Source organism: Myripristis murdjan, chromosome 16, assembly GCF_902150065.1.
Source record: "Myripristis murdjan chromosome 16, fMyrMur1.1, whole genome shotgun sequence".
In the NCBI taxonomy this organism is placed as follows: Eukaryota; Metazoa; Chordata; class Actinopteri; order Holocentriformes; family Holocentridae; genus Myripristis; species Myripristis murdjan.
The window spans coordinates 26396050-26420525 of record NC_043995.1 but is presented as its reverse complement, the minus strand read 5'-3'; the positions used below and the strand labels follow the sequence as shown (position 1 = coordinate 26420525).

Genomic DNA, 24476 nt, shown 5'->3' with positions numbered 1-24476 from the left:
ATAGTGTGTTTTTAAGTGTTAAAAAGTTCCTATTCTGCAGCACCAGCCCATGCTAGCTTTAAACTCAGTTCGGGGGATGTTGAGCTCTGTGCAACTTCAAGTGCTTTTTGCTGCATCACAGCCCTCGTACCTGGCAGTCCTTCACTACGTTTCTCATTCATTCACAAAATCGCACACCCTCCTGTCAGTCTCGTTGAATCGACCAGTTTTTGCACCACGAAAAGCCCTTCTCTGGCTGTGGGCATTTTTTAGCTCTTCTTTCTGAGACCGCCACCGTCTCACATTGCACTCAGGGCCATGCTTAAGGGATGTTTATTTACCTTGACAGTTTCGGAGGTAACTTCAGAAAGCGTCCAACTGACAGCTGGAGCGGCACGTCAGCTGGCTGCTACATTCAACCGGGTGGCGGCCGGCACCGCGCCCACCCGGTCAGGTCTGCCGGATTTGACAGGTGCGTGGCGCGCACAGACTGCTCTATATACCTTTCATCATAAATCAGCTTTTGTTTATTCGCGGTTGCAGCAGCACAATGGACAATGACACAGACAACATGGTTGATTATTGACTGCGCGACGCGGCCATTCGCCGGTAATCGCGCTGCGCATTAAACGATTTTGCGGAGGCAGGAGGAAAGTTGCATGATTTACGTTGTATCCACGTTCGCGCGCTGCGTGCGTGACTGTGCATGTGCTCGTGCATGAACGCCCGGACCGTGCTGGAGCACACCCCTTCCAACCGTGCCAGCTGAGAAGTGTAGCCTACTGTATTCAAGCATGGAACAAGTAGCCTACAATACATGTTTATTTGCTTATTCCCCCAATATTAGACGAGGGCGTTTTTTCAGGGCATTTTCAATGGAAAAATATCGTCTTGTATTCAGATCAATAAGGTAATGTTGTACACCTGAGCTGCTTTGACCAAAACAGGAGATCAGCTCCTTGACTTGCTTACTTTCTGTAAACAATGAAATAAAAGTGTAAACAAAAAAAATGACAGCTCTGAAATAATACTACAGTCCCATGCTTTATGACTTCTTCTACAGAGTAAATTAAAGCAAAAAAACAAAGAAACTGGGAACTGGCTCGTTCATTTCAAAGAGCCGGTTCAATCGTTCACTTCAAAGAGCCGTTCAAAAGAATCGACTCGTTCGCGAACGACCCATAACTAACCTTCAGTCAGTCCGTCAGCCTGAGAGGCAGCAGCCAGTGGGTCATTTATCACACCACTTGTTCACCAAGCACAAGGTTGTAATATGAAAAGCGATATTTTTCCCCTGCTTGGTCCAAAAGCTGCCTCTTTCAGCTCACTGGTTAGTTGTTAGGGTTAGCGGGGGAGGCTCACATTTTGCTGACCGCATTGGCAGTGATTTTAAATGTTGTTTGGTTCACAGTTTTTAACAATAAAGGTAGGCTATGAAACGCAGCATCGGATAATCGCTTTATTGGCAGCCAGCCAGCGAGTCAAGCAGGTAAAATTCCCTCGTCTTAGCCTCTCGGCTATATCAAAATGGTTGTTGATAGTCACATAATAGTTGGCGAAAGGCAGCACATGTTCCTTTGTTCATAAAACATGCTAAGTTAGTAAAGATACTGTAGTTCCGCACAAAATGGTTTAATTTAGCACCAAACTGTTATCCCGTTCTTCTCTCTCTCCTTCTGCTTCATGCCTGCCAGAACCCGAAGCCCTATAGCCTACCTACCCGACCAATTCACATACATTTTAGGCCCGACCCTACCCGAAAATGTCGGGTTCGGGCAGAATTTGAGAACTCTTGGACAGACCACAGGAGGAGCAAATACTGAGCTTTTTATTCTTTCAAAAGGTCTGTCAGGATATTAATGTCAGAGATAGTTCATATTTTACGGATATTTTGAGTTTGTCTAGATAGATAGATATTTTTTTGCATTTTAAGTTGCATTATTTTGTGGCATAGTTTCATTTCATTTTCTTCTGTTTCTTCTGTTACCTAAAAGGGACAGTGTACAGCTCAAACATATACTGTATGTCACCATTTGATGCCATATCTTGCTTTGTTTTTTGTTGACACTGCAATAAATGTTTTTTGAAGAATAGTTTGCTGTAGTTGGATTATTCAAGGTGTTTCCTCTAGTTTTTGAGCTTATTTTGAGTTTCTAGTTCTTGTAAAGCTACTTTGATGGACTGTAGTGGAAATAGAACAGTGAGCAAAGAAATTTGTTCAGAGGATTATTGCTTTTAATACCATTATTTAAAACATATGAACATGCTGAGGGCTCAACACTATACGGCAAATTTCAAAGGAGCATAAGAGAGAAAGAGGGAGCTACAGTCGTGCCAGACAGAAATTTTTTCATGTCCTCCCCGGGAATTACTCTCTGAAGTTTTGTTGTTTATTGCCCCCCCCCCCCCCCCCCCCCCCCCCCCCCCCTTCACCCTCCCCCTCCCCCCCACCAACAATGAAATGGGATTTTCACCCCTGCAACTGGCAGATGTAAATTTCAAAAAGTGATTTTTATTGTTTATCATTGCGATATTGGGAAATGAGTTGCCTATAGTCTAATTGAGAGAGTTCATGACAAATGCTATCAAGAGTCAGTATCATGTTTGATAAAACAATATATCAGACATTAATTAAAAACAGTGTCACAGAACAAACAAACAAATGAAACACTAAGTATGTGTTATAATAACTTCTGGCGGTGGTTGTTTTGCTGACGTGCAAATTTTATCATGATTATAATCTCATTTGTCAAAACTATTCTAACCTACCATGAGAACTAACATTTAAAAATCGGAAAAATTCCCTATTTCAAAGATTGTCACAATCTGTGCAATGTAAACATGCGTGAAGAACATTGTGCTCACCTGCTACTGGAGTGCGTGGTTGTCGCTGCAGCGAATAGTCTATTTGTTTCACTTACAAGGAAGTTCCCATCTATCACCCACCATTTCCTGGGCAAAGTCTGCCAGGAAATGGTGGGTGTAACAGGTTTGACTAGTACTGGATGTGTGTGTGTGTGTGTGTGTGTGTGTGTGTGTGTGTGTGTGTGTGTGTGTGTGTGTGTGTGTGTGTGTGTGTGTGTGTGTGTGTGTGTGTTTGTGTGTGTACTGTAACAGGGTCACGGGTCATGTATCAAGTATTCAGTGCAAATTCTTCCCCATGACTTGTAGCTTACTTTGGAAAGGCTGATTCTTAACAAATGTATATAAACTTGCATGGCCTCCAGCCTCCCACTTGCTCTCAGATGTGCTCATTTGTTCAACTGAAGACAACTATGCAGCTGAGTCAGTTTTGTGTGGAAAAATGATGATTAAAGTCTGTACTTTTTTTCTGTGAACTGCAGTAAAAAAACAAAGTCAAAAGGAAACTAACTCCAACCTTAACCTTAACCCTGACCTCAACCAAGTTTCTTCCCTTGCCTAAACTTAACTGTAAATACCAGTTTATCAGATCCACCTGTATACAGTCTAATGCAGCTCAATGCAACAGCTCTGCCATAAATTCAAACTTTTAACAAAGTTTATCATGTTCAGTTTTTGCTGACATTGTAGAGAATGTGTAAATCTGATTTTATGTTTATTATTGAGGTTGTAGTTCACAGAGGTTTTGCACAGGACTACATTATATTGAGAGGTGTTTCTAAATTTTTGTCCACCCTATTCATATACATTAGGGGAGGACAGAATACTGGAAACAGCTCTCCACATAACAGTAGCACTATTTATGAACTCAGTGCTAAACATAGAACTGAATGAACACCTCTATTACTTATTGGATTGTATTTGATTGCGCAGGTGGACCTAAGAAAGTGGCTGTGTTTGTGGTCAGTTGCTATAGCGACAGTACACATTTATGGCTATCTGACCATCTGGCTATTTGAATTGGAAAGTCGGTTTTATTCCAATCCAAGGTCTATGGCCCTAATTTTGTAATACTTACTGTAAGCCAAACACCAAATTCTGAATTCAGGGGGTGAGAGAAATTTCATGTGATGAAAATCTGAAAATGGCATGTTCAACTGCTTCTATGATCCCATAATCCTCTTGTGAGTTCAAGTATGTCACCTCTTCAGAGTTCATGGTTGTTTCACAAAATGTTGTGACCACAACAGGAGCACTAACACATTCTGGATGTCCTGAACCAGCCTACCATATAAAGAGGAAATTAAGATACCAACAAAACCAACCATAGTTACTGGAATTTCTTGCTTTATTGAGGAATATTTTCTTTAAAAATTCATTCCCATGCTACTGCAGTGGAAAATATTTCAACATTCGACAAACTTAAACATTGTGAAATACCAATTTCATTGATCCAGAGTGAGAATTTTCTATACAAAGCCCTGTGATGCATGAACTATGACACTCCATGAATTCCGTGACCTACATATAATTAATATATATATATATATATATATATATATATATATATATATATCATCACAAAATAATGCAGTTTGGAAAAATAATACATAGGTGTAAACCTAGATAAAAGAAAAGAAAAGAAAACCCAGATGATTCTGTCCCCAAATCATTGCGTAAGAGAAGATGATATGGAGGGATATTGCTATTTATAATATAATGCCTTTGTAGTACACCATGACGTAAAGTTCAGTAGGGCGGTGTGTTTTAAGCGGTGATGGTGATGTCCTTTAGCAGCGGCTTATACCGCTCCACATCCTGGCCCCCCTGTCGGCACAAAACAAAAACTCAAGCTTACACAGCAAAAACAGGACAAAACCAACCAGTGTGAACTTTAAAATTCTCCTTTCTTGAATCAGTTTAAACATTTCAAATTGCATGATCTCGTTGCTCATACTGTCACTAAATTACTTCCAGCACCATGAGTACTAATACTAAAAACTAAATAATAACAACACCAAGGGTTTCATAAAGGCAGGTACAGATGAGATCTAAAAAAATACAGATATTACTTCAAAAGGTGAATGTGGTGAGTGATGACTTAATGTCCATTTTATCAGCCAGTAAATCATGGAATCAAGATAAACATATGTGCTGCATGTTGAATAATGTGTCTTCCCTTTGTGGAATTTGTTTACTTTATTCATCATTACTATTACCAGCATTAGTATTTAGTTTTTTGTTGTTTTTTTTTTTTGTTTTTTTTTGAAGGGTTGGCAAGTTGGACAGGATAGTATTTATTAGCAATTCATTTATTTACTGGTGGGAAATAATGTAAAATTAAATTAAATTAATAAATATATAAAAAATATAAAATGAAGTAAAATAAAATAAAATAAAATAAGCCTGGACAATGGATGCATTACTATAGCAATTATCAATAAAGTTATTAATTAATTCCCCCTGTCTCCTTGTGTGCATGCTGTTTTTAGTTCCTACCTCTCCACTGCTCCCCACACGTCTGATCAAAGCCTTGATGCAGAGAGCAGCGACGCTCACACTGACACACAGCTGAAGAACGGCCAGGATGATCAGGGTGATGTCCATGGACATCAGCAGCCTCTGATGGAAGACAAATGAAGAACAGTTCAGTCTCAAATGCAGGAGCTTCTATCTTGAATCACAATTTTCACTTGCAATTTAGGTCTCAATCATTTAACCAGAGCAATCAATCAGCTCATAAATAAATAGATCAATATATTCCAAGTCTAATATGGGAATGCTGACATTGTGCAACAGCCAAATTAAATGTCAAATCAGATTATCAAGTTGCAGGTCAGTAGTGCCTCTGGTATATTGCCAGTCAGGCCATGTATGATCATGTTCTCAGGTCTTATTTCAGGTGTCGCTCACCTGGGCAAAGAACACCACACGGTCGCAGTTGTCTTCGTAGTGCTGCTTCATTTTCAGTTGCATCGCCTTTTCTGCACTTGTGTCTGTCTCGTATCTGCGATAGTATCCGTCATAACCATAACCATAACCATAATCACTGTAGTAGTTCCAAGACCTGCACATCCAGGTGAGAGAGTCCTCGCTCAGGTCGATGGCATACAGCACAATGCCAGTGATGGCAAAGATAGTGCCGACGATGTTCATGAACGCGGTGAAGCCCACCTGGAAGACAACATTCCTTAAATTAATTAAAAAGCTCTTTTCAGGCAACTTAGCAGTAAAAAACATAGGGAAATTGCACCACTATGATAAGGAGCACAAAGAATTCAGGTCCAGGTCCAACTGTGGGTTACAAAATTAAAATCTTGATGCAGAGGGCAAAGAAAACATCAAAAACACTGATGCATGTCAGCACTGGGACTTCCTCAGGAATTTCCTTTGATATTTTAATATTTGGCAGTGCTTGGTATGTCACCTGATGCAGATGACACATTTCTCTATTGAAGAGTTGTGATAATATAGGCCAGTGATACTCAAAGTCCGGCCCGTGGGCCACTTCCGGCCTGTGACGCATTTTTGACTGGCCCCCCAAGCAATCAATCAAAAATAAAAATAAAATGACAAAATACAAAATAATAATAATAATAATAGTAATAATAATAATAATTAATAACTCATATAAACAGGCAAGACTGCCCTCACTCAGAAAAGACTTGTGTTGAATGTGGGCCAAGTTTTAAATGACAGTGAATTGAAAGAGATGAGCTCAGGTATCTTCAGTGTTAACCCACCTGACAGCAGACAGACGTACACAAAGCTATTAATGTACATTTGTTGTTCATGTAAAAATTGTTTGTGTTGAATGTACAAATTGCACTTACAGAATTATTCAACATTGAGGAAAAATGTGGCAAATTCATTTGATTACAAACTGTGTCGTGGACATAATAGAAATGAAAAGCCAAGCCATAAAAGACTATCATTGCACTTACTTTTTGATACGTTTTGTGAAAATATAAACAAATGAAAGAGAGAAGTAATCAAGTATCATTAATGTTGTCATTTTATCAGCTGGACCCTGGCCCCTTGCCATTTTCCTAAAGTGGCCCCCATGTTTAGCTATTGAAGTAATATGCACTTTTCAATAGCTTTTAGTAGATTGTATAAGTAAAGAGGATTTCACTCACCAAGCAAGGGGAAGGATACACTCCAGCCAAAAGGCACAAGATGCCTGAAAGGATGTACTGAAGCGAAGTGAGAAGACAGTCCCAGTTAATGAAAATCAAGCATAAAAAATATCTATTGTTTCATGAACAAAGGAATGTCTTCATTAACTGTCTCTAACTCTAAATGTTGGTTTTGGAACTTATTTATTCTAGTGCTTGATGTTGGTCCAGTTTGTTCTTATGTTGTTTTGTTACACCTATGTAGCCTACATTATAGATTAAATACTAATGCATGCTTACATATAATTATAAAATATTGTTCTGCTTCAGCCATAATGGTTTTTACTATCATACTACACACTGTGTGGCCACTTTATTAGGTCCACCTACACAGTCTAATACAATATAATCCAACTGCTGTGCCATAAAGTTTACTTTTATGATGCCTATAATGCTCAGGTTTTCTTCTTGTCACAGTAATAGAGGTGTTCATTTGGTTCTCTGTTTGGCATTGAGCTCATAGTTGGTGCTGCTGTTAGACTGGACTGCATTTTATTGAGAGCTGTTTCCACTATTCTGCCCCCCTCAGGTATAATAAATAGGGAGGACAAAAAATTAGAAACCCCTCTCAATATAATGTAGCCCGGCACAAGACCTCTACAAAGTACAACTGTACAGGTGGACCTGATAAAATGGACACTGAGTGTAGTACTGTATAATTACTATATAGTCTATACTACAATACTGACGCACCACACCACCAAGCCAGTAAGCAGCTCCCAAATTGGCCAAATCGTCAGGATGTGTGCTTGTGCGTCCTGGCCCCAGTCCAATGTTGAAGAGGCCCACCATGATCTGTAGAGTCTGTAAAAGATTCAAAACAGTTTAATTTTCTCACATTCATGCATCTAACCATGTTTAAATCATCACCTTTCTGAATAACATTTGATCATAAATCTAAATTTGTCTTTGTCTGTGTTCTTTAAATTCCTCTCACCCCGAGAGCAGCCGGCACACAGGCGTGCAGCATCTCTGGGGACACGGAGCAGCATGCCGGGCTGTAGCAAAGAGCTTTAAAGATTTCCCACAGCGCTGGACAAGTGCTGTCTCCGTTGGCTGCGATGGTGACCACCGTCACCCCCTTGTTTTTGGCCACCGTTACCGACATCCCAGACACTCCTGAGGGCACACCTGTGACACAAAATGGAGTCACATGTCAATCACAGATTATTAGAGCAATGGAAAACAGCTGGGACAGGGGTGTCAGACTTGAGCCATGGAGGGCCAAGAGGCTGCAGGTTTTCATTCCAACCAAAAACTCCACCAAACTGATTTCACTGACTGGTTCCTCCTTTCCTCTTGGAGGTGAGGTGATCAGTGAACTCACCTAGTGGAGTTTTTGATTGGAATGAAAACCTGCAGCCTCTTGACCCTGCATGGCACCAGTCTGACACATGTGAGCTATAGGATCTCCTTTCCAAAGAACATATATCCTCCTGATATATCCATGCACACACACTCCTCCAGTGCCCTTGATTTACAGTTCTTTGTAATTCACACAAACAACAAAGTCACATTTACAATTTTTTTTTTTTTTTTTTTTGAGGTTGGGAATGCTTTTTTTAACATTTTCAGCATGTCTTGCAACTATCATTGATTCATTATAGTATCAAGACAAAAAGATTTTGTGTGTGTGTGTGTGCTGGGCAGGAAGGAGTCAAATGTCTTGAACGTGCTGGTAGTGCTATCAACATACTAAAATGCAACGTACCAGTCGCCATTTTAGTTGCTGCATGGCTGGAGCTGGTGTGAGCTATGAAACAGCAAAAGTCAACCTCCTGCCTCCCTAAAATATAAAGGCTCCAGCACTTAACTTGTCTACATTTTTTAAAAAGTGCCATTATGGAGTCTTGTTATCACACCTCTGCCTCAGCCCTCTGTCTCCTTTTTTAAAGGCTGATATGTGAAATGTGAAATGGAAAAAAAAAAAAAAAAATCATGGTTTGAGGAAAAGGAGCAAGTGGACAATATGGATCCTTTCCTTTCCAAAGCAGACGCAGTCACTGCAACTGTATTATTTGAAGTATTTGCTGCTTGATGTACTGTGGTTTTGTTTTGTTCTCACTCTTGAGGCTCTTTCTCCCGCAAAATAAGGGGGGGTATGGTATTCCGTTTTGAAGCTGACTAATAGGTTGTGTTTACTGGAAGCCAGGAGAGTTTCAGATTCCCAGAAAAATGGGACATTTTTTTTTAGGGAGCGTCACTTCCTTGTTTACTTTTTGCATGTCTTTGTTTGCTGCCTGAACTTCTTTGTGTCAGCTATCCAAAAGCTAACAATAAAGTGAATTCAACACATTGAACGTGAACTTGAATATGGTCCATGGATATGCATGCACGCGCACACATGCACGCACTCACTCACACACACACACACACACACACACACACACATACACACAGATTCATAAAACACACAACTTGTAGGCATAAATCATGGTGACATCGTATTCTTCATTACTCACTTCACTCACAGTCTGTTGTATTTAAATATTAAAAAAAAATTAACATTTTTTAAAAAGTCAGAAAAAAAAGCCAAACTCTCACAGCATAGCATTCACCCAAAACCCATCGTCTATTTAATGCTCATGTCTTACAATCTTAGATGCATTTCTTAATTATAGATTGTTATAAGTTTTGTTCAAAAAGCTCACCTGCTTCTATATCGTGCTTGCGGCTTCCTTACTGTAACAGTGACAGACGACGCTGTGTGTCTGATTTCCCAGCATGCAGGATGAGAGGAGGGACCATCAGCGTGGTTACAGTCCCTCCCTCCCAGCTGAAAGTGTTCAATTTCAAACACGACTGCCTGAAACTGAGGTTGAGCCCATTTTACACAAACAAACCACGCCAGGTTTCTACTGTTTCAAAGCTTAAAATCCCTCTCTGACTGATCTGCATCTCCTCTTCTGTTCTTGGTATAGATTTAATAAAACACTGAAAAAAAACTTAAATAACAGAAATCAAATGAGCCTGTCTTGATCCTCTTTTTTTTCCTTTTCTGTTTTCCCTTCGTGTCTCTTGTATTTTCTCTCTCTCTGTTCCTCATTTGCCCGTGCTGCGAGGTTCTGTTCCTTTTTCTGTCTTTTTCCCACTGTGATGCATTTTTTTGATTCTCGTTTGCTGATTTATTTGCCTCGTTGGACTCCTGCTGCCTTTATTGGTTTCAGCGATAATCATAATAAATAAAAGACCTTTTCTGCCATCTGCCTGATCCTAATCCTGAAACCCTGAAAGAAATTAAGAAATATAACAAACTTTGGAACAACAAGCAAATAAAATAAGCACTGTACTGGAAAAAAACATGATGTCAAATTATTATTATTAGCGATTTCAATTGCTCATTTTATACTCAGTTTGTACAATTATACCCTTCATCTTTTGTCTAACTTTTGAGTTTCATGTTATCTGATATTGTGATTAGCCAAACATTATATATACATATAATTACTATATGCATGTACAACTAGAACATAATTTAAAAGAGATCATGTAGCAGTGATATTCCAGATCTCATCCTTATATCGTCTGAGGAACGATCTCCACAGGTGGCAGCTTGCAGGCTCCAAATGTGGCCTCATTCTGCAAAATCTACATTTCAGACTAAATGAATGACATTTATATGATTTAAATCAACGGTTCTCAAACTTTTTTTTTTTTTACTAATGTGCCCTCTTTGAAATATTTCTGCTCCCTAACCAGTGCAAAAAAAAAAAAAAAAAAAAAAAAAAACCTTTATAAAGAAGTACAATGCAGCTCCCCCGGGGTCTGAGACAACAACCTCATACTGATGACATTTTGTTTTGTTGGCTTGTTTTTTCTTCTTTTTCACTTCTTTCTTGTGGTTTTTAGTTGCTTGGCTGCTATGTTTCAAATCCTTCTTTTTTTTTTTTGTCTTGGCTTCCCAGTCACAGATTTAAGGGATTCAGGGCTCACAATTTTGTTTACATGCAGATTTACTATACAAAAATGCATCTACTACGCTTCTGTTTGATTCATAGTCCCCCAAAATGATTTTTATATTCTTGACATGGTAGCGTTTGTGTATTAACAAGCTCCGTCAATGTAACCAAATATTTCTGGCAGGACTACACTTTTACTTTTCAGACATTTAGAGTTAGCGTGTAACACTGGAATAATCTAAATTATCAACATGATACGCATCAGGCAGGTTTGGAGACTTGAAAACACCTCAGTTGTGTAATGTGGGAATTTCCAGAAAAATCCCACAGATGCCAAAACACAACGCAGCCACCCAACCAGAAATGATGAATCTTCACACAGAACAATTTAGGATTTGCTGGTGGGGGTCAGGGTTAGTTTACTTTTTAAATTATTAATCCTAAAAACAAATCAGCACTGCTCTGCTAATGCCAGATTGACTCACTGATTGATTTGATCATAGGTGTATTTTACAGTACAAATGTTTAAAATGTTGCATCCTCTTTCTTAACTAAATCAGTAAAAATTTGAAGCCTGTTTTCTGTTGCCATGTCAACACTTGACCCTTTCCATGTATTCATTTCATACAAACTTACAACTTACAACAACTTACAACAAACCATATTCTTTGGTGGTATTTACAGACATTCTATGCCAGTACTGGACATCTATTGATGTGGGGTTTATTCTTTTTCTTTTGATTTTTTGTATATTTCCTGTGGGATGCACATCCTCCCTTTTATGACATGTCAATATGGCCTTTAGCGCCCTCTGTTGTATATACATTGTGTCAAACTGAACATCAACTTCACCTGTATATAATTGAGATTGATTGATTGTCAGACCCTGAAGACTGTTAGTCCAATCACGAAGGTCTGCCAGTTGCCTTGCTCCAAAATTATTCACTTAAAAATAATTATTGTTTACCAGAAGACGGAGTGCCTCAGTTCCTTTTCCTTGGTTGTCTGCACTTTTTACAGAGTATAGGACTTCCTTGGTTTATGTTTGAGCTCTACTATTCACCTGCCCAACTGAAGAGCACCTGCCGAGCAAAAAGCCCTATAATATCCAAGCAGCGCTTCCTTTCTCTCTTTTTACAACAAACTACTTTACTCAACACTAATTTCACACAAGTGAGCTTAATGTAGTTGGTTTATTTGCATAGGAAAATCACACAACACAGAACAAAGACGGCAAATTAATATAAGGTAAAGAAATTCTTTATGTCATGTTTATAAAATCATCTCTCACTAAACAAACGAACAAACAAAAGGCTCTTTGGGTTGACCTCTTCTACAGGCAGACAGTTACTTTTTTTTTTCACTGAGATCTGGAGATTTCACTTTTTTCATACTCACTGTGATTGAAATATTTAAACCATTTTTTTTTTTTTTTTTGAAAAATCACATATTATTTTATTTCAAGCCCCAAATCATTACTGCTGATTCAAACCTAAAGTGTACTTTCAAAGAATACAGGAAACTGTTCAGAAAAAAAACAAAACAAAACAAAAAAACAAACAAACAAACAAAAAAAAAAAAACATATGGTATACCAGTTCCTTTACATGAAAAAGTTATTGGATGTTGATTTTTCTCTACAGAGGCACAATTATGTCATTTCATTTTGACTTTCATTTGGTCAGAAACCTTAGTAGATACTGGCATTAAAAGCATACCCGCTGTTTTATTTGTTTATTAATTTTCAGTTTTTGTAAAGGGGTGGGGGCTTCATTTTCTATTAACTCATTGAATTTCTCACATAAACCAGTGGGCACGGCCAGTAGAATATCTGCTACTGTGTTTCCCAGTCAAACTTTAACATAGATCTTTCAAAATAACTGCATCCCATGAACAGAAATTTCAAAACAACAATAATGTGTACAATCATCTATATGCTGGGTGCCTTTATTTCTTAACACAGGCTTCTACACTGCTAAAAATAACCTAAAACCCAAATCCGTTTGTCAGTCTCACACTGTAAATGAATAACACCTGCAGGACACAAAGTTGGACTACAAAGAACCGAAAAGACTGAAAAATAATCAGTGGTAACATAGGTATAGTGCCAATATTGGGCTATAATGCAGTACAAGTACGGAAGTGCAGTATCATATGCCATTTGGTGCATATTTTTACCAAGAGCGCTCTAAAATACTACAAGTGTGTTCATTTTTAGAGGAAGCAGGCCCTGCAGGAGAAGACCCATGACCCTGGTAGAGTTTATACCGGCTGAATTTGTGTAATCACACAGGACTTCAACACCACGGAGCAGGATGTTCTCCTCTAGACTATGGGGTTAGCGGTGACCTCCTCCAGCAGCGGTTTGTAAGGCTCTGTTTCCACAGCGCTCTAAAGAGAGCAAACAAACAAACACATTATACAAAAAAAACAAAAAAAAAACACACACACCAGAATGAAAAGTACAAACTTAAAACTTAGCCATACACTTTAGGAAATGCTCAGAGCTTTGGCACATAGTCCTCGTGAATCTCTCTCTCTCTGCTCTCACTTCTGGGGTGGATTTGATAAGAATCTGTGAGCAGAGTTGTGACGTTGCTACCAATGAGCTAAATTTGGTAATTTCTTCCGTTCTCAAGAAATTTTCAGAGGCACTGATAATTTCTGTTGCGGTGATGCCTGACGATGCAAACAGTTTACCTGCTCTGATTGGTGCATCCAATGTGAGTGAGAAACACACACACACACACACACAGACAAGCACACACACACTCTCACCAAATATTCTGTCCACATTCATTGGAGTGAGGCACTTGACCTGCAAACATTAAACTGTGGCTGAACTGAGCTGCGTGAAACTGTATGACTGTGATGCTGAAAGAGAGCAAGTGTGTTCGTCAACCTCTCCTGAATGAATTAATTAAAAAAAAAAAAAAAAAAAATTAAATAAAAAATTCTGCACGCCATACCGCTTTCATGTCCTTTGCATTCTTCCTCAGAGACTTGATGCCCAGGACGGCACAGCTGATGGCAACGCAGAGCTGAAGGACTGACAGCACAATCAGGATGCCGTTGGTGGCTCTCATAAGAATCTGGAGAGGGGGGGCAGAGGTACCAGTGTTAGTTTTCTTTATTTGCCAACTTTTAATTCAGCTTTTAGTGTTTCTCTCATTGACTTCTATTTATTTGTTTTGTTCTCTGCAAAGCACGAGAAGTCTTCATTCGAAAAGTACTTCATTATATTATTAAAATCAAATGCACGCAAATGGAAAATGTGCCTGGATTGCGTCCATTATTAAAAGATTACCTGTAAATTATTTCAATCTGAGCATTTTTCACCTCATACAGCTGGATTGTACTGTGTCCCGACGTTGTCAGCGCTTACCAGAATGATATCTCTGCCCTCCTGACATCTCTCCTTGAAGAACATCTCCGAGGAGGAAGGAGTTGGTTGTGTCTGTCGATCGTACCAGTAGTAGTCATCACGGTCACAAAGCCACCAGAATCTCATGTCCGCGATGTTGATGCTGTAGAGCACGATGGCCGCGATGGCGAAACAAACTCCCGACAGATTCAAAATCACATTGGTGATGACCTAAAGTAGAAGAGATGCCGGCTGAAATGTTTGTGTAGAGTATCAGGATGTAACCAAATCCAGTTACCATGTTTTACAAGAAGCAGTACACTTAAAGAGTACTGCAGTATTTAAGTAATTAATTGAGTGTTAAAGGGATACTCAAAGGGGATATGTGGAAAGACACATTTCATTTACCCTCTGTCAAGTACTGATCCATTTTATTACTCAAAAAAATAAGTCCTGTCAGATAAAACTGTTTTTAAAAAAAGAGGTTACAGAAATACCAGGCACTCTCCAAAAAGGACTTATTATATGGTAATTGATGAGGATTTTTTTTTTTTTTTTTTTTTGGTCTTTTTATCTTCTCAGGCACTGTATACACTTTTTTTTAGCGATACATTATTTTTGAGCTGTATTAAATAATTTACTGATGTTTTGTTTTGATTTGTTTTGTTTTGTTTTTAATGTAATGGTAGTGGCATTAATTGGTTGGTAGTGACTTATGGGGATCTAAATAAATAAATGAATTAATTAATCAATTAAATAATGTGCTATATTGATAAACTACTCACCAGGCATGGACTGGGGAACTTCTCAGACAAAATGCAGATGATGCCGAATACAATGAACTAGAAAAAGACAAAAAAAAAAAAAAAGTTTGCATTAAGCTCCATACTTAAATTATGTTATTTATATTTCCTTTAACAGAATGAACAATATTAAGTTTTTTTGTTCTTTTTCCATACCATTTAATCTATCAATACCACTTCATGTACATAGTAAAGAGAGTACATGTACATAAGTACTGTTCTAGTTTAAAACTTGTTAACTCACTTGTAAAATGTAAAATGGGTCAAGTGTGTAATTATCATGAAGTGCAACACAATTCAAAGCATTTTACTGACATGTTGTGCTTGCTGATGTCACACCCTGCATGCAAATAATTCTCAACTAGGAAACATGCAGAATCACAGCAGGTCAACAAAGCGGCTCATGAAAATATTTCTCATGATGAAAGTCAACGCTATGTTCTCTTGGCTCTAACAATAAAAGAGATAAAAATGTTTTTGTCTGGTAGACTTTGGCTCTAAAAACAAACACATTTTACAAATCAGTAACACCAAAGCAAAGAACGTTAGCTTGCTTACAAAAGCTGCAAGCCAATATGGATATGCGTATACATCCATTTCCCAGCCAGATCCACCACCGCTGACGCTGAGGATGACCCCGAGGCCGATGTTGAGCAGCCCTATCATAATCTGCACAGCCTGTGAAGGAGAAAACATGATGTATAGCATTAAATATAATAAACAACAAAAAGACAGTGTGTGTTTTGCCTCTTTAGTCCACAGTTTATGTTTGTAAGGTTAAATGACGTGCTGGTTTCGACATGTTGCTCTGCCTCATGAACAGGACTACATCTGGTGGCCCAAGCCAGGAACAGCTTCAGAATAGTTATGGTGTAATGGAAAATCCCAGTAAGGGTGTAGCAAATAATCACCACATGCATATAAACAATGTGCCTGCAGTGTGATTGAGTAAAAGAATAATTAGGAGGACTTACAATTGAGGCAGGACCCATTTAAACACTACACTGTGATCGTGTGATTATATTGTTTGTTGGAAAAAGCACTGCATGTCCAAATGACCTGAATTCTCTGTTTAGGCGTCCAATTCAAAAACACTCATTCCATATGTAACTCGGTGTTACGTGTCACTTTGTAAAAATGATGCAAATCCACTATTCTCTTACTCTTATCATTGGCAGTAGTAATACAATTGCACATGTGTAAAAAACAAAAAACTCTAGATGTTTTGGTCAATAAGTCAAAATGAGTAATGGAGACAATGCCTCTGTGCAATGAAAAATGTCATGTAATTTGAGCTGTGCCACTCACCCCCAGTGCTGACTGAGAAGTGCTCTGGATCTTCTTCAGATGCTGGGACACAGAGCAACATAGTGGGTTGTAGCAAAGGGCCCCCAACATTTGGCACATTGGAGGGCAAGAGCTTTTTGGGTCAGAAGTCACGGTGAACACCATCACCCCCTGGCCTTTGGTAACGGTACACGGCATCCTGCTCACTGCTGGGGACTGAGAAAAGAGTAAAAGTACAGCATCATTAGGTGTTGCTACAATGTCTTTTCCACAAAAAAGTTCTGGTTCGGTTCAAGGCGCAAACTAAGGAACTGACCCACATTTCGGCCAGTTTTTGGACCGGCATCATCGATGGTGGGCGTGCACAGGAAAAGTTAATGCTCTAGCTGGCAGCCTGCTATCAACCGCAGCACAGAGCCCGACCTGTCATACCCATTGGACTAATTAACCTACAAAATCTGAGCTTGATGGGGTTCACATTGAGAATAATAAGCTCTAAATCATGTCGGTACTTTAGCCAGCGTGCTGATTCTGTCCTGGAGAAATAAGGAGGACGTGACAAGACAAGCACAGCTGCTGCCCGTAGACAGGCTTCTGTAAAATGTTTTTATTTGCAGACGCAAGTGTGTGGGAATCTGTTTACTGTTGGCAAAAACCTGTTTAACCGGACCACAACGATTCTTGCCAGTCATCTTTATCCTGCCATTCCTCGTAGAATAATACATGCCCAATCGGTTCACACTTGACGACGACTATTTTCCGGTACCAGCTGAGAACCAGTCGATTTTGGCAAAGAATCTTTCAAAATCTGATGCGCGAACCAGAATGGAAAGCTGGTTGAAGATTTGAGTTAGAAGATTATTAAACATGAGATATCTAATATTAAAAAAACAAAACAAAAAACAAACAAACAAAAAAAACAATATGGACTCATTTTTAGCTGCTCTGACAAAATGATCAAAGTGTTTGACAAGACAACTGTGGTGGGCACTGACTGCAGTGTTTGAGGCTGAGATTTTGGCTCAAACTTAAGTGTTGCCCCTTGTGGTTGTGAAGCTGGGAGTGATTTCATGACGCCGCCCTCACTGGCTGGTTTAGGAGCCTGTGGCATTACTGATCTATCCTTATAATTTATGAGGCGTGCACAGACGGTGCCGTGAGCGTGAAATGTGCCAGAGGTGCTGGTAAGAACTATAGTTCAGTGATGTGGGATTACTCTGCGTGGGATAATTGAGCCAATGTTATAAGATATGGTATAATACACTCTGATGGAGCCAAAAACAATTATTTTTGGGGGCCAGAGCAGAGATCCTCATGCATACCATACGCAATATACAACAGATAAACTTGTTAACCATATATGCCATCTGTAAGAATAGACAGCCAGTGTTTTCTTCGTAATTTTGTTCACTGTACTATTAGCCCTCATGAAATACAAATGCTCTGACAAACATTTTCATGTGCCTCGTCATAGTCAAACAGTAATGGTAGCAATTCATAGGCTCCGGAGGCCGGGAGGGGAACCAACCCCATTTACGTGTGCAATTCACAGGAAGATTAGAATGCATCATACATCAAGCTATCACAACCAAAACTAAATTACAACATACTCAATAAACAGTATTCAGTATTTAAAATGTTGAACCCAATTGTAAAAGGGGACCCGGTTACAGGAAATGTGACAGGTTTCTATCTTTGTTTAGACAAAATGGCTCCACTGCACTGAATTCCAACCGGACGGATCATGTTGACAATGTCTCCTCCTCTTGAGGAAGTATGGACTTTTTTGATTCCTCAAATTACAGTGAGGCAAGGGAGCCATGTTCTGAGAGGAAAAACAATGGCATGCAACTGAATAAACCACAACATCCCCTGTAAACTGCTGCCACCCCTGCCTCCTCCACACTACATGGACATTTTAAAAAGCTGAGTAGGGTGTAATGCTGCTATTGATTACTGAACTCATTTAATATTTTCTAACAGTAGGATAAGACAAGTATTAGATAAAAAAAATAATGGTTCTGTATCGATAACTCTCCGTAAGACCCATTTGCTGATTTCACTCTGAGATGACCACAATATCAAATTCTTATTAACTGTAATTTTCTCCAGCACTTTTCTTATTCAGCTTTCTCCTCCATTCAAAACTAACATTTTCCCCATGAAATAAAGATATAATAATATAACAGCCTGCATGGCTACTCTGAGATTTTCAAACTCTTGCCTTTTGTCTATGAGAGCAAAGTAAATACCTTCATAAATGTTAATCAAGGAGCAAAGTCCTCTGGAAAATCATTTCCAGCTGTAAATAACAACCAGACTAAACTCCTCCCTTTCTGCCATCAAATTATGAATATAATCTGAATCCCACCGAGCAGTTTCAGAACTGCAAAATCCTGGTTTCTATTAAATTTGGCCTAAACATGAGCAAGGCATTATTTTCAAATCACATGTTGTGAGTTTAATCACTCTGCTCAAGTCTCTAAAACAACACTCATACGCTGTCTCAGACTCATTTAGGTTATTTCGCTACTTCACATATCAAGAGGAAGTTCAGGACTTAAATTAAAAAGTGGTTTTAACCTGTTCTGGTGGATTTTGGTCGGGCAGCTCAGCCTGAATGTTGCTCTGCACTTCCTGAAGTCTGGCTGCTCTCAGGGTTTGTTGCGCAGTTTGTTAATGTTGGGAAGCGGAGCGGAGCGCTGCCAGCTTGTTACCGGTAGTCCCTCCCTCATCCGCAGGCAAACATTTGGAAACTTAACCCTTCTCTGGCTGAAAATAATGCATTACTGTCGCTTTCAGCAGTGTCATCCCAAAGATAGACATTTCTCTGTTTGATTTTCACCTACTGATTTTCAAAATAAAATCAAGATTTTAAGAGGACAATAAAAACTGGTGACATGAAATTGTTTCCAGTATCATCCTGACCTTAAATGGCTTTACAGTTAATAGCTGAAGGATGTAGGCTGTAAACTTCATGGATGGCAAATTACATATGTTCAATTATTACATTGCATTTGGTTTAAGCAGTCCATTCGTGTATATTTTTATTAGAACAAAAAGTCTTTATTGTCATTGTATAACAAATTAGCAGCGCTCCTCCTGAACAGTGCAATTACTAAGACAATTAAAGACAGGCAACAAGCACACATCCAATAAATGTGAAACTAAAATAAATACTATTTATTATATAAAACAAATTTTTTAACTCTTTGTCTCACTTTGAAATATATTTTTGTGCATGATTCTAAGTTGTCTTTTTGGTATTGAAAAGACAACAGCTGCAGGTCGTGTGTAGCCTGCAGTGTTAATTGGTCATTAGAGACTGCAGGCTGGGGTTTTCTTTACCCAGGTCCCATGGGGTCAGAGCCCGCATCTCTCAGCCTTGTTTTAGTCACCTTGCATGCAGTTTGGGTGGCTGATCAGAGGACACACTTGCAGCTAGTTGCTGATCAGGGGGGACCAACCAGTGTGTCAGGCAGGAGAGCACCCTCAATTTCCACCTCTTGGCCACTTGGACATGCCTTGTGTTGCCCAAGCTAAAGCTTTGTGTTGCTGTTGCTGCTGTGATTGACTGGGTTGTCAAACTTTTGTGCTGCCATTTCATTCATCTGTCTCTTTCTCTCTCTAAGTTTTTAGAATTTTTAGAATACTTCAAATCAGCTTCTCAAAAACAGAGCATACTTTTGGGATGTAATCCCTTACTAGTCATATTAATGAAGAGCTCTTGAAGGCAGCATTTTTCATCTCACCAGCAACACCGTGGTAACTCATTTTATTTTGGGATTATATAATGCTTTGCTACTTTATTAGAGAGTATGCAGGTAGGAGAATTGGGTATTTTGAATCATGTTTCTCATGCGGTATACAGTATACTGTGGACAAAGACACTGACAGCATCAATTTGTTGTTATTTTTAGTCACGTCTGCTTTATTAGGCAATAACAGAAGATACATAAAGCACTGGATTCAACCCTTTTTTCACTAAGACACACACAATAGATTTACCACCAGTTTAAACCAAGCACAGTTTGAATGAGGTCGATGCCAGGGAAGTCCATGGCAATGACGCCAAAGCATGGTCTGGGCTGATTAGGGTAAAACTGCCTTAGGTACTGATTTAGCCATGGGTTCACCTTTTCTGCCAGCCTTTTTGGAGTCAGAAGCATGCCCCAGAACGTACCGAAGCCAGTACCACTAGAGAAGGTGAGAACGACATTATCGCCTCCACAGGCATCAGTGGCTTGGTTCAGCTGTTTGATTATTGCGTTGTCTTTATCTTTAACGTCGGTAACTTTAATGCTAGCTTTACTCTCAGTATCTATGAGGGGAATTCCTAGTGTGAAGGTGCTTTGCTGCACAAACACTATTTTCCCTCTGACCTGACCCATGTTGGGCATCCCAGAGCTCACCCAGACATGTTTGTTGTTGATAATAAGACTCTGCACCATCTGGTTGACGCTGCTTTTATCAAAAAACTCTGGTCTTACTCGGATGAGAACAGCCTCAGTCTTAAACTCTGACAGGAAGGCTTGGACGGTGTCCAGCACTTCCCTCAATGTGCTGTGCTGGTACATCACCCCGTGCATGACATACAGGGTGTCATCCACTGCAAACACCTTGAGATCCAGGAAGCGTATGCCAGCCCTCAGCTGGTCCCTCAGGGGCAGCGCCTGACATTCAGCCTCTGGGCCTCCGTGCAGAGCCATGCTGTCGTGGGTACCAGGGATGGTGATGAGAGAAAGGGTGCGGAAATCCTCGATGCCTGCCATCCAGGGAATGTTGTAGGACCCTGGGAGTATGAGATTTCCCTTGTCGTTGAAGAAAAGGTCTTTCCCATGGCACAAAATCCTGAATATAGATCAAGATTTAAAGAGGAGCACTAAATCACCAAGCTGTAACACCCATGTACCATAATCTTTTCAGCTGCATAACTATTAAAACTATACTTACATGAGAGAGAGCACAGTCAAGTGGAAAAGCAGACACCTGCGGCCGGTCTCCATTTTCACAGAACAATCAACAATCTAGCAAAGCATTTGAATGAAAAAAAGTTATGCATGGCTTGTTCTTTTTAGAAAAATTAAGATAACTTGCAGTAAATTAATTTGAAACAGCCTATAATCCAAGGTAAGGCTACACTTGTGAAACATTTTATCAACAATATCAGCTAAAATGTCCTAAATTTGCTCTCATACCTTACAGCCCGGAGGATTTCACAGCTCACACACTCAGACGGTCAGGACCATGGGCATCTGCCTCAGTGGTGAACTGGACGAAAACTTATATTGCCTGGTTATCTGTAAAATTCTGGGTGTGGGCTGTGAAAATTTATCATATGATGTTGACTTTTTGTTAATGGTTGATCCAGGTCAGTGGAGTATGTTTGTATTCCCTGCTGCTCTAATTGTTTCAAGAGTATTTGTGAAGGTGGAACCCTGCAGAAAGTCAATGCGAAATAATTTGGGCCAGATTAGACTTGATTTCTTCATTATTATGCTAAACAAAAAATAGAAATTATCAGAATGTAGCCACGCCAATGCAACGAGAAAAGATAACTACAACATTGGTGGTAATCTTGATACCGCAGTGTGCAATAGAAGCCAAAGAAACAAAAAGGTGTAACTTTATGTAACTGCTGAGATTTGAGAGTGTACCAACAGGTCCTGACTAACCAAAACCTTATCATACATCGACTGAAAACAGGCCAATGTTGTGAAATAGTTAGATGTTTCCAAGTTGGCTTGAAATATACAGCTGTCTAGAAACAAATTAGAAATAGACTTTTATATACACTATATTACCAAAAGTATTCGCTCACCTGCCTTTACTCATACTATGAACTGAAGTGCCATCCCATTCCTAACCCATAGAGTTCAATATGATGTCGGTCCACCTTTTGCAGCTATTACAGCTTCAACTCTTCTGGGAAGACTGTCCACAAGGTTGAGGAGAGTGTTTATAGGAATTTTTGACCATTCTTCCAAAAGCGCATTGGTGAGGTCACACACTGATGTTGGTCGAGAAGGCCTGGCTCTCAGTCTCCGCTCTAATTCATCCCAAAGGTGTTCTATCGGGTTCAGGTCAGGACTCTGTGCAGGCCAGTCAAGTTCATCCACACCAGACTCTGTCATCCATGTCTTTATGGACCTTGCTTTGTGCACTGGTGCACAGTCATGTTGGAAGAGGCCCGCTCCAAACTGTTCCCACAAGGTTGGGAGCATGGAATTGTCCAAAATGTTTTGGTATCCTGAAGCATTCAAAGTTCCTTTCACTGGAACTAAGGGGCCAAGCCCAGCTCCTGAAAAACAACCCCACACCATAATTCCTCCTCCACCAAATTTCACAGTCGGCACAACGCAGTCTGAAATGTACCGTTCTCCTGGCAACCTCCAAACCCAGACTCGTCCATCAGATTGCCAGATGGAAAAGCGTGATTCATCACTCCAGAGAACGCGTCTCCACTGCTCTAGAGGCCAGTGGCGGCGTGCTTTACACCATTGCATCCGACGCTTTGCATTGCACTTGGTGATGTGTGGCTTGGCTGCAGCTGCTCGGCCATGGAAACCCATTCCATGAAGCTCTCTGCGCTACTGTACTTGGGCTAATCTGAAGGTCACATGAAGTTTGTAGCTCTGTAGCAATTGACTGTGCAGAAAGTCGGCGACCTCTTTGCTCTATGCGCTTCAGCATCCGCTGACCCCTCTCCGTCACTTTACGTGGCCTACCACTTCGTGGCTGAGTTGCTGTTGTTCCCAAACGCTTCCATTTTGTTATAATAGAGCTGACAGTTGACTGTGGAATATTTAGGAGCGAGGAAATTTCACGACTGGATTTGTTGCACAGGTGGCATCCTATGACAGTTCCATGCTGGAATTCACTGAGCTCCTGAGAGCGGCCCATTCTTTCACAAATGTCTTGTTTCACAGTCTGCATGCCTGAGTGCTTGATTTTATACACCTGTGGCCAGGCCAAGTGATTAGGACACCTGATTCTGATCATTTGAATGGGTGAGCGAATACTTTTGGTAATATAGTGTATATTGTTGAAATCATCTGTGGAGAAAATGCACTTGCAATACTGAAATAGTTTTAAGAAAGATCCCATTCACTTTTTTAAAATGAGTCAAGTTTAGACGTTCACCTTCAAAATCTGGACAAGAACAAACCAAAAAAAAAAAAAAAAAAGACAACTAATGCATACACACTGTTTATCATCAACTTTAATGTTTTTACAGTTTTTACAGTATCTCTAAACAAATATCACTGTAATCTTCTTAGAATATTGGGAATACACAATATGATGTGTTTGTGTCTTCTCAAGGCAGACCTAATTATAGTACTTTATGGTATCTCTATGCTATGGCATTCCAGTAACATGAATAAAAATTAGAGGACAAAACTCAGAGAGGATAGATGAGTGTCCTGGTGTGTGTTAATGTGTTAATGGATCTGTGAAAACATACTGCATGAAAGCTCTGCTCTAATTTATCAGCCTTTAGTGGAATGAAACTACTTCTTGCTTATTATTTTATTGCCAGACTCTCTCTGAGACATTCAACAGACATATTTTTCATATCATCCTTAATATGAAAACCTGTAAAAGAGCTGATGGCTGATAAGGACACTGGATAATCATGCAGAAAAAAGGAAGGCAACACTGTGCCTCATGTTGCCTCATGCATCAGTGACATTCAACCCCCACTGCATGCTCTTACCAAACAATGAATTTTGCTTTACATACTTGTTATACAGCGATAAGAGGCTTTTACTGTGATGTTATGTGACCCAAATAAGGGAGGTGCTACAGAGAACTGTGTGACAGGTGTTTATATCATGCAGTCATAAGTTGATTTGCAAGTGTTGCCATTTGCACAGCACCAAAGCATAAGTCAACCCAAAGTAATGAATATCACACAGTCATCCAAACAGAAAATACACCACACCAAATCCTCAGTCTACTGTAAAAAGTATTTGTAATATTGTATAGTCATCTGAACAGAGAATACATCATTACCACTTAATTATTTTTAAATTAATAGAGTAATTCTACAAAAAATGAATTAATAAAAGGATTTAAAAAAAAAAAAAAAAAAAAAAAAAAAA

At 39.5% G+C, this 24476-nt stretch overlaps 3 protein-coding genes across 5 annotated transcripts; all 3 read right to left on the bottom strand.

Moving 5' to 3' along the window:
• Positions 1-4213: 4213 nt before the first annotated feature.
• Positions 4214-9731, bottom strand: LOC115373872 (uncharacterized). Its single transcript, XM_030072485.1, has 7 exons — positions 9671-9731; positions 7957-8150; positions 7713-7823; positions 6981-7037; positions 5755-6015; positions 5341-5463; positions 4214-4668 (listed from the first exon to the last, which is right to left on the bottom strand). The coding sequence occupies exons 2-7, from the start codon at positions 8125-8127 to the stop codon at positions 4609-4611; spliced, it is 783 nt and encodes a 260-aa protein (XP_029928345.1). The 5' UTR covers positions 8128-8150; positions 9671-9731; the 3' UTR covers positions 4214-4608.
• A 2361-nt stretch (positions 9732-12092) lies between these two features.
• On the bottom strand, positions 12093-19091 carry tmem176l.4 (transmembrane protein 176l.4). Its single transcript, XM_030072909.1, has 7 exons — positions 18955-19091; positions 16393-16587; positions 15643-15762; positions 15067-15123; positions 14303-14512; positions 13887-14009; positions 12093-13308 (listed from the first exon to the last, which is right to left on the bottom strand). Exons 2-7 carry the CDS (start codon positions 16567-16569, stop codon positions 13243-13245), a joined length of 753 nt encoding a protein of 250 aa, XP_029928769.1. The 5' UTR covers positions 16570-16587; positions 18955-19091; the 3' UTR covers positions 12093-13242.
• Positions 19092-20305: 1214 nt separating this feature from the next.
• On the bottom strand, positions 20306-22234 carry LOC115373959 (1-phosphatidylinositol phosphodiesterase-like). 3 transcript variants are annotated; one of them, XM_030072619.1, is made up of 4 exons: positions 22193-22231; positions 21570-21692; positions 21325-21398; positions 20306-21222 (listed from the first exon to the last, which is right to left on the bottom strand). In XM_030072619.1, exons 3-4 carry the CDS (start codon positions 21375-21377, stop codon positions 20376-20378), a joined length of 900 nt encoding a protein of 299 aa, XP_029928479.1. In that variant the 5' UTR covers positions 21378-21398; positions 21570-21692; positions 22193-22231; the 3' UTR covers positions 20306-20375. The 3 variants fall into 3 exon arrangements, with proteins under 3 accessions (XP_029928479.1, XP_029928480.1, XP_029928481.1); XM_030072620.1 differs by having other exon boundaries at positions 21570-21671; positions 22193-22224; XM_030072621.1 differs by lacking the exon at positions 21570-21692 and having other exon boundaries at positions 22193-22234.
• Positions 22235-24476: the final 2242 nt, after the last annotated feature.

Bases quoted from the DNA above. Each gene is read 5' to 3' on its own strand.
- LOC115373872 (XM_030072485.1), bottom strand. From the start codon at position 8,127: ATGTCGGTAACGGTGGCCAAAAACAAGGGGGTGACGGTGGTCACCATC. The intron at 6,016-6,980 runs GTGAGTGAAATC...GTTGTCTTCCAG, and splicing joins TGTATCCTTCCCCTTGCTTG to GTGGGCTTCACCGCGTTCAT. The intron at 4,669-5,340 runs GTAGGAACTAAA...TTGTGCCGACAG, and splicing joins GTGTGGGGAGCAGTGGAGAG to GGGGGCCAGGATGTGGAGCG.
- tmem176l.4 (XM_030072909.1), bottom strand. From the start codon at position 16,569: ATGCCGTGTACCGTTACCAAAGGCCAGGGGGTGATGGTGTTCACCGTG. The intron at 14,513-15,066 runs GTGAGTAGTTTA...CTTCTACTTTAG, and splicing joins AGTTCCCCAGTCCATGCCTG to GTCATCACCAATGTGATTTT. The intron at 14,010-14,302 runs GTAAGCGCTGAC...CCCCCTCTCCAG, and splicing joins AGGGCAGAGATATCATTCTG to ATTCTTATGAGAGCCACCAA.
- LOC115373959 (XM_030072621.1), bottom strand. From the start codon at position 21,377: ATGGAGACCGGCCGCAGGTGTCTGCTTTTCCACTTGACTGTGCTCTCT. The intron at 21,223-21,324 runs GTAAGTATAGTT...ATCTATATTCAG, and splicing joins TTGACTGTGCTCTCTCTCAT to GATTTTGTGCCATGGGAAAG.